Below are 15,704 nucleotides of genomic sequence, written 5' to 3'. Positions count from 1 at the left end.
GTCACTCTAATGTTCTAATGCTGTTCCCCAGACTCTATTAGCCCCGGTATTGACCCCCATACATGCCAGCATGTTCATGATATTGTTTAAATGATCTGCTCTACAATAACTACATCAAATTTACATATTCTTTTTCAAATGTCAATAAATAAAAATCTGTTAGATAATGCAAATTTATTTTACTTTGTTGGTAAATATTTGCTGAAACCAATATGATGGCCATATTGTAGTGCATCCTGATTACAGTTTATTACAAATTACCAAGTGATAAAAGTGAGAGAAAAAAAATCCCAACAATATACAATACACACAAAAAAACTGCCTCTTTAAAATCTCTGTGGCAATCTATTCAATTAAATTAGTGCGTGTGGTTTTCTTACTGTAAGTGAAGTCTGATAATTGAGTGACATCACGTAGGGGAGATTTCCACAGAAGCAGTAATCATCTCTCCGCCCATTCATGTGACATCCAACTTAGTTGTATGTGTCTAATCTGGCCAACTGCTCGGTGCACGTTGAATCCCGGCCACATGAAAATCCCCCACTTGTGTTCTGCCTACTCCTCCAGGAAGAGAGCCGTCCCTCAGGGCCACAGTACAGTTCTCTTTTGTTTCTGGTTAATGTGTAGCTAGTATTGTGCTGAACCCTGATACTCCTCCTGGCCGGCAGCCCTGGCATTAGGGCCTTACCGACTGCGCCTAGCTGCGCTTCAGCTTGGCTGCTGATCAACCGGCTCCACTCACCACACCAGCTGAGGCCTGGCTATACTCTCATACTCTGATTCGTTGGTGTGTGTATAAGGTGCTGCCCTCAGGGCATCCCAGTATACTGTATGTAGACTAGATGCTGTTGGGTCACGTGACTCTGTGCTCCAGTCTTGCCGCTCCGATTCAGCATGCGTAGGTGGCCGCCCTGAAACGGGCCTGCTGGCAGATGGTGCATTGTTGGAGCAGAGGGGTCGAGTGGAGCAGACTGGGGTGGAAAAACTGCAGCCTAACGGCCGTTATGCTGACATTGACCCTCACTGTCCCAATTTTTTCTTTAGATCTTCGTAGAATGCTGTGGTATCACTCATCACTTTATTTCAGAATTACAGTTGCGATTAGGCGCCTGTCCAAACACCCACAGTTCCAGCTCTTTGACTGACAGGTCTATTGTTCTTTTCTATGAGCCTGTAACATGTAAATCTCTGACCTCACGCTGATTCAGTTCATGTACAAGGAAGTATTCAACTATTTAAATGTTACATTTCACAATTTGATTTGTAGTCTTTTGATTTTTATTTATTTTAAAAGCATTCAAATGGGCAAGAGGTCCTACAGCCTTACAAGGTCCTCCAGTCATACAGTAATTTGAGTCGTTGGTTGTAGTATGAAAAAAATAAAGCTTTTTTTATTGGGTAAAAGAGGGTAAATCTAGCTTTACCACCAACTTATTCTCCTGTCCTGTCGGTATTTTCCCTGCACACTGTGAGGCTAGCTAAGCAGGTTTTATTATGGCTGCATTACCTTTTAGGCTTTTAGCTTCACTTTTAAGATACCTGCCAGCAACAATTTCTCTAGTAGCTTTTATCATTTTTCATGGACTAAATTTACATGGACGGAAAAGTATTGGGACAACTGCTCATTCATTGTTTCTCTGGACATCAAGAGTACTTAAAAGTTAGTTTAGCTTTTGTTGAAGTAACTCCTTCTATAGTCACATCACAGAATTAAATTTGTGCTACCACTTTTGTGCTGTTCGATGCAAAAGGAAAAGTTGTTTCTTTTCCCCAATACATTAATCAGTGGCAGATTATGTCTGCCTAAAATCAGTTGTTTTATTTCAGTCTTTGAGACACAGTTTAGTATTATTATTATTGTTATATGTTGAATCATTGACTTCTTTTGACTTACTAGAAAAGAGCATTAGTTAGATCAGGGTCTTGGACGGTGATCACCCTGCGTATTCACTCATAACTCCCTAACTCACAAATCCCAACAGTATTAGATGGAGTACCACGATTCCTGAGAACACGTTTCCAACATGAGTGGGTTTGATCTGAAGTAGGTGAATGTTTTCAGCTTTATTTTTATATAAAATTTCCTTTTCACTGTAATTTGCCTTTTTTTGCGTGCCATGGTATGCTTTTTCTTATCAGTCTAACAAGGATCTTTTCGCACCACCTTTGTCTGATGACCTGTTAACTTTTGTTCACTCAAATAATGCATATTTTCACAATGTGCGTCCCTAATTTTTGCACATACACAAATTTGTTTTAAAAAGATTTTTTCCCAGCTTCAGGAGAGACTGAATATTATATTTGCATTTATTTATATTTTTAGCATTTCTTTGGGTCTTAAAAAGACTTAAGATGTCTGAAGTACAAAACAAACAAAGATCTTAAAGCGGCTTAGTAAAGAAACATTTACTTTTACTTTGTAGTTGATTTCTGAGAAGTGTAGTCTGATCATTAGTTAGTTCTGTGTTCTGTGTGTTTGGGGTTGGGGTTGGGTGGGTGGCGGTGTTGGCACTTGGTGATTGCACTACAAATCCCATAAAAAACTACAGACAGGAAACGGCCCTGTTTGCCCACTACCAAATAGAGTAATGCCTGTAGTTAAATCAGCTGATTGAAGTGGAAAACATGGGATTTTTATTTTCAATGAGTTGGTTTGACAACAGTCAGTGATTTCCTCAGTTGGTTGCAAGCGTTCCCTGGTAATCGATATGAAGGTTCCTGCAAGCTATGTAAGAAGATCATCCAGTTAGGGAGCTTGGGTTTGAGTCACACGCCAAGGCAGAAAAATGCCAGCTTGCCAGGAAAAGACTTGTGGGCTCAAGCCATTACACAGTTTGAGGCAAGCTAAGAACTCTGGCCTAAAATTTCAATAAGAACGGTCTTAAATGTTTTAAAAAAAAAATTAATTCAACTAATCGAATCCTGCAAGTACACTGATTTGACTTCTGCTTCAATACAGAGTGATGTACAGTTGAATAATGTTGCACAGGTAGATAGTAAGTAGTGTTAGTGTCTTGCTCAAAGGACTCCTATTGGTGTAATGGCTCTAATCGGTGTTCTCTGTGGTGTGCTTGTCTGGACAGGACCCTAAACCCAAATCTGCCTTAGCAAGTGGTGTTACCCACTGAGCTCACCAACCGCTTCCTTTCTCACATTTCTCACTTTTCAGAATTGATTGGCAGTTGGGTGACGTCACATCTGTGTTATTTGACGCCCCTAATTTGTGCAATTTGTGGTACGAGGGGTCTTTTTTGAGAGAGACTGGCGTCAGCTGTGGCGTAGTTTCCAAACTCTCTCTTTCTCTTGCGTGCTGGTTCAGCCTGTAGCAGTACGGTGCAATCAGAGCGCTGCTAGTGAAAGTGGTAATCACGGTTGAGAGACTCTGCCGAACGTCTGAACGCAGATGAGTCATCGCCGGGCCAGTGTGCGCTCCATTCTCAGGGGTGTTACAAACAAAACCACACAATGTGCAGCGTAGGCCTGCACACAACTACCCACTCCAGCCTGCCTGCATCCAGCCAGCATGATAATTATACTATCTGAAAGCTTCAGCAGCGGCTCACTGATGGGGTTTCAGAAGATGTGGGAATCTGTGCAGTGGAACCACCATGTCAGATAAACAGGATGATACCCTGACTAATTATGCTTAGGCATCTGTACATACAGACAGCCAGTAGGTTTGCTCAGCTAGTTTTGTCAGTTTTGTGCTTTACACAAAGCATCAGGTGCTGATACCTAAGAGCAACTGATGTATCCAGTCAGGGTGTTGTTGTGTGTGGGAGAGTCTGTGCTCTTTCTCTCGGTTCTGCCCTCTAGTGGCAGGATGAATCAGCCCTTCATGTAGCTTCATTGAATACAAATATGAAAGCTTCTGCCACATAGTTTTGCTATAAAACTTCTCCAACATCTGTGTGTGTGAACTATATTACACTGAATTACATTAAGAACAGATATAACTGATATTTATAAAATTAATTGAATACAATTTAAGGGCAGGTTTGAAGCATGTATTCTCCTTGTATTCTTTATGTATTGTAAATTGTTTAACCCTTTAAAACCAAGAAAAATAAATTCAATACATATTAGGGTTTTTGAGACTTTTGCAACACCAATTTGGTCATAAAATAATCAACTATATTAAGTACTGTATAAATAATAATAAAATGTCTAATTATTTACAGTTTTGTAAACGTACAATTATTTGAGTACAAATGTAAAGACAACTCAAAATAGATAGCTCGGGTTTAAACTTTTTTTTTTTTTTTGTAATTTGGTGTAAAATGCTGTGAGCAGTATGTTCCTGGAGGTATCGAATACAGTAGGACTACAAGGACTTTAGCTCTGTCCTATTAGAGCTAAATAATGCTGCACTGACCTGCAGGATATCAGTATTTCTGCCACAGTCGTTTGTTTTGTGCAATATTCTAGTCAGTCACTGTCTGTCATGATCCACAGACTGTGCTATTTACTGGGGGTGGTAATGCTTTCTGTGGTGTATTCCTGGTATACAGAAGAATGTTTAATGCACATACATTTGGAAATAGAATGTGTCATTGTTTACCCACTATCTTACCCAATCTCTGATAATTCACACCACCCTACAATGAACAATGTCCCCTAGGACCTTATCTACACCTGCTTGTATTTAGCATAGAATTATAAAATCATTAAAAAGCAGTAGGGGACTATGTGCAATTAATTAAAGGCTTTATATTGTGTTTGTAAATGCTCCTTTGCTCTCTTACAGCTGAAGGCCTGCCCCAGGTGTACTATTTTGGACCATGTGGGAAATACAACGCCATGGTCCTGGAGCTGCTGGGCCCCAGTCTGGAGGACCTCTTTGACCTGTGTGACCGCACCTTCTCCCTCAAGACGGTTTTAATGATTGCCATTCAGCTGGTGAGTCCACATCTGCCCTCATGCTGTGTGAAGAGAATGAGGAGTCTTGTTTAGCATTTTCCCATTTTGTTTTGTGTTTGGCCTTCAGCACCATAGTTTCTATAAATTTTATTGTTTTCAAATCACTGTCACTAGTCAATAATGCATAAAATGTATCCACATGCTGGACACAATGCAATTATATAATTATACAGTGTGTCACCCAGAAACTGTCAATCCTTGTAAATATAGGCAACAAATACGGAACAAACTTCATGTGCTAAATAATAATGTTGGAATTTCACAATACTCCTTAAAGTGGACAGTTCTTGATACCATTGGGTATCAACCGTTTTTTTTTTCCAGCAACAGGAGTGAGTGGAGCCTTGACTAAATAGTAGTGCTGTCATTGGTAACCCGATTGGATTAATCATGAAACAATTAATATGTTCTCTTTTTTTTTGTTGCTTAAATTAGTCATATTATCACGTTCACAGAGTTTGTAAGCAGAATTATTTAGGATTGTACCATTTTCTCTGTTTGCCTGGCATACTGCTCTACACAGTTATTAATAATACAATCTACACCATTAGTAAATAGTGTTATCTTTCAACCATTTGAATAGACATAGCTGTTACTTAAAACAAAACAATATTGTGCAAAAAATCTACTTTATATTCAGATTGCTTTATTGATTTGTTTGTTCATTCTAATCTGGATATCTGTCTATATCTAAGGTGCGTGTGAAGTGTTTTCTCCTCTGTGAGACACAGTTTGCATTCTAGGGTAGTTTTGGTTTCTTTCGATACCAGTCACATTTTTAAAACTTGGTATCAGCTTGGTACCGAAGTACCATTTTATAACATCCCCAAAGCTGAACAAACTATCCAAGATCTGATCTTTATTATCATAGTCATATAAATGTATGTGTATAAAATAATTTCAGCAGGGGAGAAAAATAAAGGCTATCTTTTGTTTGTTATAATAACTGGCTTAGTAGGAGGGATGTGGCTGTTACAGTGCCGTCAGTGGGGAAATTATAGTATAGGCAGGCGTGTGTACATGAAACTTTGAAAAAGCTGCGTTGGTGGAGCTCAGCCTGCTTTTGTCCTTGTAGCCGCATGTGGTATATTGGATGCCTGTGTGGATCTATGAGTACTCAGAATATGATTGTATTTTCTGTCCTGTAATATATTTTTTGCTGTAAGATGGATTGAGTGACCTTGATGTAGATGTAGAACAGATACATCAGTATACTCTTGATGTCATTAATCTAATATATATAAACGATGCACAATGCTGTATGTGCTTCTTTCCTAGTAGTGCTGTAGGATGGGGTAAATACAAGACTGGAGAAGGTTTGACCTCCATTTACCTGACCAGATTCAGAAATTAGTTTTTAACTCTAATCCATTTGACCTGCATGAAGGCCACTTCTACACACACATCTGGGTATTTTTAAAACCTTTTTTCTTTGTCTCTGAGGGTTCTGCTTTTTGGTCTCCTGTCCACATAAAACTGATGCTTTTGGTCATTATAAAACATAGTTTTTATGAAAATGTGCTCTTCAATATTTTTGTAATTGTTTTGGTAATTAATGTTTTACTGATTTCAGTGTAATTGCAGTGTACAGGGAAATAGCATATTAATCAATCTCAACCAACAACAGACAGACATTTGTTGATGGCACACCAATGACAATAACCAAAAGTGTTTTAAAAACATTCTCTAAAATAAATGAAGCAATCATTTCAGTAGTATAAGAAATGTTACATAGTCACTCTGGTTTAATTATTTTACTGCCTTGTTTTACATTTCATAGTATAATTTACATTTTGGGGCAAAGGAATGGGGCACTCGTTCCATTAAATAAATTCTATTAAATAGTTTTACCCCACATAGTTAAAGAAAGGGTCTCTACATTTAAATTTTTTTAAATACCTTCTTACGCCCTATATAGCAAACTTCATACATCATACAATTACATCTACATGCAGATAGCACTAGATTTACACATATGACCTGCTTAGATTTAGAAACCTTAATTTTGTTATGGCTTTGTTAAAGCAGCACTAGGTAGGATTTCCTTGATTTTTGATCTTTTTAAAGAAGTAAAATTACAGCTTGAAACTCACTGCAGCGCTGCATTGAGGTGTAATAGGAGGATTGGCGGTCCTTTCGTGTCTGTGTCGGAGCTCCTCTGAGCTTAAACCAGACTCTGTAAGTTTTCCGAGGCGGCCGCGACCAACGCTTGCGAGAACTGAGACCTGCTTTCCAACCTTTAGTTCTAACAGTTCTACAAGGACTACTGGTTCATTCTTTACAAACTAACATACAGACACTCTGGCAGAAGCTGGAAAGAGACCGAATATGTCTGTGAAAGCCAGAAAACGAGAAAGAGAAACTAATCCGCCTGAAACATTTATTACACTCTACAACTGTAGGGGGAGCCCACGAGCACAAAATCTCAATCCTACCTAGTGGAGCTTTAACTCTGTAGGGATTATGTGTGATCTGAGGTTAATGATACAGTACTGCCTGGGAGCACACGCACCTGTATAAGTTGAGATGTTATCTTGTCAGTCATAGAAGGAATTACCACCCACAGTGGACTGTGTCGTGGGTGCTATTGATTATGACCGGTAACATCTGGTTAGAATTGTCCATGTGAACAGACGTGACTGGCAGAAATCACAGCACACACATCCCACAGGGATGGGACAAGGCAAAAGTCATGGGACAGTAATATTTTTTTTGCGCCATGACATTTAGCATGTCTGTGTATATCACCTTTATCTATAGATATTGTTTAAAATAACATCAAACATTGTTATACCCATTATTCTTAATAAATAACAGTTTTGCATTTTATGTTTACATTCTTATCCTATGTGTCAGTGTGAGTAATATGAAGGAGGGAAAATGTTCTACATTGAGAGATGTTCTCAGCGTGCCATTCTTAGTGTCTGTAACTGCCCAAGTAAAACAGAGGACCTCAGTGGAGTGAAGTTCTCGCATAAATGTTTTGTAGGCTAACATTATGATGATCGTGTTTCTACAGATCTCTCGAATGGAGTATGTTCACTCCAAGAACCTCATCTACAGGGATGTGAAGCCAGAGAACTTTCTCATCGGACGGCAAGGGAACAAAAAGGAACACATCATTCACATCATCGACTTTGGCTTAGCCAAAGAATACATCGACCCTGAAACCAAAAAACACATTCCGTACCGGGAGCACAAGAGCCTCACTGGCACAGCCCGATACATGTCCATAAATACACATTTGGGGAAGGGTAAGTTCACAGTTGCTAAGGAATCAAATTGAAACCCTCTTTTGTATTCCTACAGTTGTTGTGAATGCATAACACATGGTCAATCAGTGAGAATAATGTATTCTAGTGGTCCTTGTTGAATCAGCCTTTGCATATTTTAATGGACTGCTGATGATGAGTGTTTGTTGCTTGTTTGTTTCAGAGCAAAGTCGGCGAGATGACCTTGAAGCCTTAGGTCACATGTTCATGTACTTTCTCCGAGGCAGTCTCCCTTGGCAGGGACTAAAGGTATGCCAATCAAAATACCTATCTTTACCTCAGGGGATTGAATATGTTTAAGAATGCTTTCACATTCACTTTGGTTGCTCCGGACTATATCAGATATCAGTCTCAATATTAACAAAATTATCTGGATTGGCTGCTATATGCCAGTATTATTCTAGTCTGCATAACTTACAATTAGAGTAACCCTGTCCACATGGTGTACATATCCTATCCTTACGATCTAACCAGGGCCTTCAACAGGTTATCAGCAGTCAGTGAGTAATCCAGCTCAGAAAAACAGATACAATCCACTTGTTTCAGAAATATAATCAGTTTAAATAAAGCATAGATTACTTTCCCTTCTTTTGGCCTATTTTGTCTCTTTTTATTAAGTTTCTTGTGCAAGAAACGTTTATGTAGTCATATATTAAATTTTACAACATGATTCATATAAAAAGTGATGTTTAACAAAAGTTTGCTATTTTAATTGAGCAGTAGTATTAGATGGGTATCAAGTGTTGTTGAATATGCAAGGTTTATGTAGTCTGCACAGTTGTAAAATAAAACAAACTGGACCGCATGTTTTCTATACAGAGTAGCAAAATAATGTTCTGTAAATGGCCTAAGCCTTTGTATAGGACTTTCTTAATAATCATCTTATTGACTTATCATACACACAACCATAGTTAGTTAGAAGAAGCTATAAGCATGAATGAGCCTTTGTTTAAACTTGTTTAAAAAGAGTTTTTTGTATTTGTTATAACTATTTAGGATATTTAAACATTTTATTCTAGTTCCAATGTTTGATTTTTTTTAATAGCCATCACTAGCAATATATTTGTGGAATAAATTTGTCACAGATATGTGTTGGACAGTATATGGTCCAGACAGTTTGGTTATGAAATTTATATGAAATTCGATTTCTCTTTTCAGGCTGACACGTTAAAAGAGCGGTATCAAAAAATCGGTGACACAAAAAGGAACACTCCTATTGAAGTTCTCTGTGAGAACTTTCCAGGTAGGCTTTTTCTTTTCTTTCATTCATTGCACTGCATCGAGTCCTTTTGCTTCACATTGCTGTTAAGATCTGTTCCTTTGTAGTCTGCTGTTAAAACATTCTTCTCTGTGTTCTTGCAGAGGAGATGGCTACGTACCTACGCTACGTTCGGCGGTTGGATTTCTTTGAAAAGCCAGACTACGAGTATTTGAGGACTTTGTTCACGGAGCTGTTTGAACGAAAAGGATACACGTTTGATTACACTTATGACTGGGTTGGACGGCAAATTGTAAGTAGATGGTTCATTTTGTTTCATGTAATTGTTTTAAATATTTGTTTTGTTCTGGAATTTAAGTTCTCTTTGTGTTTTGTTGCAAAGCCCACGCCTGTTGGGTCTGTACACGTGGACTCGGGAGCGTCAGCGGTCACACGCGAGAGCCACGCGCACAGAGACAGGCCGTCCCAACATCAACCTCTGAGGAATCAGGTCAGTATCAAACTAAACAACTCTATAGGGTTAAAAACAAGTGTAGAACTCCCAGCCATGGCACCAGGCTCTATTGCTGTTACCCCCTTGCTGTCAGCACATTGACCGCCAGAGCTAAAGCTGCTACCATCCAGCATGTAGAGCGTATTCAGAGCCCGTCCCGTGCTTCAGAAAGCATGCAGGCTGCAGAGCTGCTGGTTTTAAGTTTTGAATATGTATAAATGCATACATATTAGAATGTCTCCGTAGGCTGCTTTTTTTCAGTTGCTGTTTTAAGTATAAACCAGCTTTTGCGCAGCTCACTGATGTCCCCCAGCACATGCATTTGCAAGTCATCATAATTTCAGAGGACCTTTTTAGTTCCTGAAACATCAGAGAGAGTTCAGGCTTGTAAGCATCCAATGACGTTGTGCACTGATGTGTAGATAGAATAAAAACCGTCACTATATTAGTCATACTGCCAGCATTAGTAATGCAGTCTTTATGGGAATTGCACTGTGTTGCCTGGTCTGTAAAGGACTAGGTAATAATTTGTTGGGCTTATAGATCATAACTAAAGAGTATGATGTCAGGTTCCTTTTTGAGCTAGGTAGTTCTGTTCACATGGGCCTTCTTACTGTATTGCTAATTAACTCTGTTGCTTAAGGTAACGGTACAAGTCACAGTTTGCATCTCACTTAAATTTCAATTCACTTCAAGAGAAAAAAAACATCAGAATGTGAAACTAAATTTACACAATAGAGAAAAGAAGAATAGAACAGTGTGCAGTATATAAAAATACTGATTTTATAAAAAGAAAGAGTTAATATTCAACTGAGCAGGAGATATTATAATAAGTGTATTAAAGGCTGATTAAAAAAAGAGTTTATCATGATTTTGTTGGAGTAACTGTCTCTACTGTCCAGGGAATGCTTTCAACTAGATCTTGTAGCATTTCTGTTAGGGTTTAGTGGCATTCCAAGATGAAAGCTTTAGTCTTTGAGATCAGGATGTTGTATGTGGAGCTTTCCACCTTGTGGACGCTTTACTTATAACTTGTTGTTCTTGTATGTAGGCCTTGAAGGTTATTCAAATTAGTTTAATTACTCAAATTTTAATGTGATTTCCAAAATGGTTTAATCGAGATTATACATCTTTACATATTGAAGCTTCCAGAGTAAATCTCATTAGATAATGTTTGCCTAGGTCATAAACCTGTAAAGAGCTCTTATGTGGCAATGATTTTCATATTTTAAACCTTAACTGTAATGCAGAGAGGTTATGTTTGCTTAATTATGTTGAATATAAAAACTGCATGTAAGGTTGAAGGGGGCCGCGTATTATTAACAAAAAAACATCTAAATATACATTTTAATGAAACTGCTTGTTGCTCATAAATAAGAAAGGTTAAAATAATCGTTCATATATTTGAAGAATATAAAGTTGTTTTTTTTTTTTTCCCAAGCAATAGCCCTACTTGTATGTATCAGACATTATGTACTATATCATGATAATGTTAATGTTCTGTACCAATATACAGTATGTACCGTTACGTCCCAATGCTTGAAAATGTGAAATTTTCTGATTTGCTTTTGCTTTCTATTGTCATATTTTCATTTGTAAAATATGCTGATTTTAACTCACCATTAAGTGTAAAATAAGAAGTAATCAGATAAGATTAGGTGTTACATTAAATTGTTTTCTTTTTGGAACTAATTTGATCTAGCAGTTTCTTGTTTTAATTACTGAATTTGTATAGATTTTGTATCATATTAAATTCTGTAACAGATCAGCTGTTTGTGGGCTTTTCCCTCTTTTAAATCCAGTTTTCTTGTGGGGAAAGGTTTGCCTGTTTGTTTGACTGGATGGTCATTCTGTCACTAATGCTGTTTCCTGGCTTTGCCTTGGGTCTTGTTTTTTTTTTTTTTTTTTGCTGGTTTCTATTCCCGTGCCGCGCTGCATGCCACCTGGCCTCACGCCGCCCGCTCATGCTCACTCGCCTCTCCACACCTCCCCTCCCTCCTGCACCTCCTTCGCCCGAGCAGACGGCGGCATCCGACCGCAGGGGAGCATGGGAGGTGCAGCCCAACCGCCAGGCAAACTCTTACCTGACCTCCCACCTGGCGTCGGACAGGCACGGGGGCTCAGTGCAGGTACCTCTATGCCGCCACCCTTCTCCAACCCCTGCCTTCTCTGGTCTTACCCCAACTCCACCCTCCCTCTTCCTGTGTCTGTGTGGGTGTATATCTGTACCCTGCCTACAGTGTGGTGCTGTAGGTATTAGTGGAAAAAATTACATGTGTTTCAAAATGTGAAAAAGCCTTTGAATAATCTTATATTATTGGTCTTAAGCATTGTCATGTTGTTTACACAGCTTATTACAATTACAATAAATGTTATCTTTATTGTAACAATAGAGATGTCTATAACACATATCTAAGCACAAAACTAAAGAATTGTCAGCTAAAATAATTAGTACATGTAATTAATACCCCACATTTACTTCTACTTAAAATGTTTAAAATTAGAATTTGTTGCACCAGCTTTGACAGAACCAGCTTTGACAGCTCCAGCATCTTAGATGACCTCAATTTTCTATGCTCATGAATCATTGGATCTACAGCCTTTATCTAAAGGGCAGTGTTAATTACCTCAAACTAAAAATTAAACAAGCAGACTTTTACCCTACACTGTGCCTGTGTCTGCCTTTATTAAGGTAGAGGCAGACATGCTTAGTGTTTTTAACTAATTTATTTGGTAATATTAGCTGAAAATGATTGGCTTCATGTATTTATTATTTGGATCATGACTTCAGGCACTGATTAAGAAACTAATTGCTGACCAGAAGATATTATATGATCATGTCTTGGAGGGTCTCAGATTTTAGAATCTGTGTCGAAGCGTTTAGTTTTTCACTGAACTGTAATATAGTTCACTGTAGTTCTTACAGCTATAGTAACTATAACCAGTGACCATGGTGGACACATGGACTGGCTGCTTGGTTTTGTATTCCTGTGCTGTGCTATGTATAGTTACCATTTGGACAGACTAATAAGGTAACAGGTGGCTTAAAGCAGCATTAAAATGTCAGGCCTCAAAGTGTCATTAAAAGGGTATTAAAAAGCCCACATGATCCGTAAAGATGGGCTAGTGGCAGCCAGCTCTTCTTTATCAGGATCTCCCAGCTATTAGTGCCAGGGGTCAGACAGGTCATCTTCCATGTGATGAGCTTCTCCCTGGGCCCCTAATTCTCAGGGGCATGAGCAGGTTGTATTAACACCTGCTGTCTAACAGATGCTCTGCGTCAGCCGAGAAGTGAATAACAATGGCTTATTTAGTGGCTTATTGTATATTTTTAAGTTAAAATATTGATGGATTGTGAATTTTATGCTAGTCATGGTTTTTGCTTTATTTCTGTAGGAAAGCAGGCCAAGGGGTTTAAGTGACCATTTATTCAGCAGTAAGTTTAGGTGCAATACATTTTGACTTTATATCTCTTGTGCTGCAGGTGGTAAGCTCGACTAATGGGGAACTGAACGCAGACGACCCTTTGGCAGCCCATTCCAACGCTCCAATCACAGTGCAAGCAGAAATGGAAGTGGTGGACGAGGCTAAGTACGTGTCACTTGGAGTTCATTTTTCTTGCCGTAATGTTTTGTCACGTCTTACTGCTTTTTTACATTACATTACATTACATTACATTTGGCAGACGCTTTTGTCCAAAGCGACTTACAATAGTCAAGTACAATGTAAAATAAGTTTAAAGGAAAAACATCTTTGGATAGGGATAAAAGGAGGACAAAGGGGAATAATAGGATAGAGGAGTGAAGGAGGGGAAGAAGGAAATGAGGTTAGTAGTAGTTAGTGTGTTAGAGGTGTTAAGAGAGTAAGTGCTCTTTGAAGAGCTCTGTCTTCAGGAGTTTCTTAAAGATAGCGAGAGATTCTCCTGATCTGGTAGTGGAAGGTAGTTTGTTCCACCATTGGGGAACTCTGTATGAGAACAGTCTGGATTGCTTTGTGTGAATGTTTGGCAAAGCGAGGCGACGTTCATTGGAGGAGCGCAGCGGCCGGGAGGTAGCGTAAGCCTTCAGGAGCGAGTGCAGGTAGGAAGGAGCCTGTTCTGACATCACCTTGTAGGCGATTGTAAGAGTTTTGAATTTGATGCGAGCATCAACTGGTAGCCAATGGAGCTCAATGAGCAGCGGGGTGACATGTGCCCGTTTTGGCTGGTTGAAGACCAGACGTGCTGCTGCGTTCTGGATCATCTGGAGTGGTTTTACTACACAGGCCGGGAGGCCAGTTAGCAGGGCATTGCAGTAGTCGAGGCGTGAGATGACGACCGCTTGCACAAGGAGTTGGGTGGCCTGTTGCGTCAGGAACGGTCTAATTTTTCGGATGTTATAGAGCGCAAAGCGGCAGGACCGAGCAACTGAGACCACATGGTGCGTGAAGGAGAGTTGGTCATCAACCATAACACCCAGGTTCCTAGCAACCTTTGTCGGTGAGAGAGAGAGAGAGTCGATACTTATAGAGAATTTGTGTTGAAAAGATGGTTTTGCTGGTATAACCAGAAGTTCAGTCTTTGAGAGATTTAATTGAAGGTGATGCTCCCTCATCCCTGAGGATATGTCAGAGAGACACTGCGAAATCCGTGCAGAGATTGAGTGATCTTCAGGTGAGAACGACAGGTATAGCTGGGTGTCATCAGCAAAGCAATGGTAGGAAAATCCGTGTGAGCGGATAACCTGACCAAGAGAGGTGGTGTATATGGAGAAGAGAAGGGGTCCCAGTACCGAACCTTGGGGAACCCCAGTGGATAAGGAGCGGGCTGAGGACAGCTGTCCTTGCCACGACACCTTGAACGAGCGCCCAGGTGTGGGGTGTGGTGTGTTGTATGTGAAGTATAGATGGCATGGGGTTTGTTTTACATCTGTAGCATCCAATTGTGGTTGGAGGTTTACATGAACACATAATTAACATTTGAATGTTCTAGATAGTTTGTTCTGAATTTATCAGAAATTTTTAGAGACATTGGCAAGTTAAAATAAATGTGTAACTTTCAGCACCACTTTCAGCACCACTGATTTAAAGATAATTGTGATTCAAAGATATCTATCTATCTTAATTAAAATGGCATTATTGGTGGCTTATATTATGTTGTAGAGGAAGCCTTTGCCACAAAGTTTTCTCTGCTCAAGAGATTATGGTGAGTTGTGCAGGCCTTAGTTTTGTTGTAGCTAGGACTGGGCAATATTGTAAAAATGAAAAGACAATTTAACTGTACATGGTATTTATTACTGTATTTGACTTATCTAACCTAGTACAATAATTAGAATTAATTAAACAGTTTGTAATGAAATGTGCAGTGCTATCAATGACTCATATCCATGATTTGTTATGGAAAGTAAATTATGTATAAAGTTAAAAAATCTAGATTAAGATGCAATAACATATAGTCAAATAGCTCACCCCTAAATTAGTTCAAATTTATATCCTATTAGTTTAATAGTATTAATAGTATAACAGCAGTTTTAGAGTAACAGTGTAAATCAGTCAGAACCTTATTTTGCACAGACCACTCTTCTGCATACAGTCTACTTAATCTGGTAGTTAGAATTTAAACATGACAGGGTCTCGTTTAATATTAAATATTCAAGTTAACATATGCATGCCCTGTACAAAGTTATTTATATTTATTTAAATCCAGGGCCCTTCAATGCCCTTAAAACGCTCATTGTTTAGTTGTTTCAGAACTTTTTTCTGTTTGGTCAGTGCTTTGATATCTTAAATAGCTGGCCATCTTTGATTACTGATGCACAGACTT

The 15,704-nt window shown here is 38.9% G+C and overlaps 1 protein-coding gene across 5 annotated transcripts in view; it reads left to right on the top strand.

Annotated features, from left to right (window-relative positions):
* Positions 1-15,704, top strand: part of csnk1g1 (casein kinase 1, gamma 1) — a 50,419-nt gene that overhangs the window by 23,434 nt on the left and 11,281 nt on the right. For 3 of the 5 annotated variants that reach the window (XM_049465487.1, XM_049465485.1, XM_049465486.1), the window contains exons 5-12: positions 4,748-4,899; positions 7,940-8,174; positions 8,356-8,441; positions 9,351-9,435; positions 9,555-9,703; positions 9,794-9,901; positions 11,926-12,033; positions 13,389-13,495. In XM_049465487.1, the coding sequence (XP_049321444.1) occupies positions 4,748-4,899; positions 7,940-8,174; positions 8,356-8,441; positions 9,351-9,435; positions 9,555-9,703; positions 9,794-9,901; positions 11,926-12,033; positions 13,389-13,495 (1,030 nt within the window). The remainder of the gene's footprint in view (positions 1-4,747; positions 4,900-7,939; positions 8,175-8,355; positions 8,442-9,350; positions 9,436-9,554; positions 9,704-9,793; positions 9,902-11,925; positions 12,034-13,388; positions 13,496-15,704) is intronic. The other 2 variants (XM_049465488.1, XM_049465489.1) reach the window with 1 other exon arrangement.

The sequence above is a fragment of the Astyanax mexicanus genome, chromosome 16 (genome assembly GCF_023375975.1).
Source record: "Astyanax mexicanus isolate ESR-SI-001 chromosome 16, AstMex3_surface, whole genome shotgun sequence".
Taxonomy (NCBI): domain Eukaryota; kingdom Metazoa; phylum Chordata; class Actinopteri; order Characiformes; family Acestrorhamphidae; genus Astyanax; species Astyanax mexicanus.
This window is presented reverse-complemented; position numbering and strand designations above follow the sequence as displayed.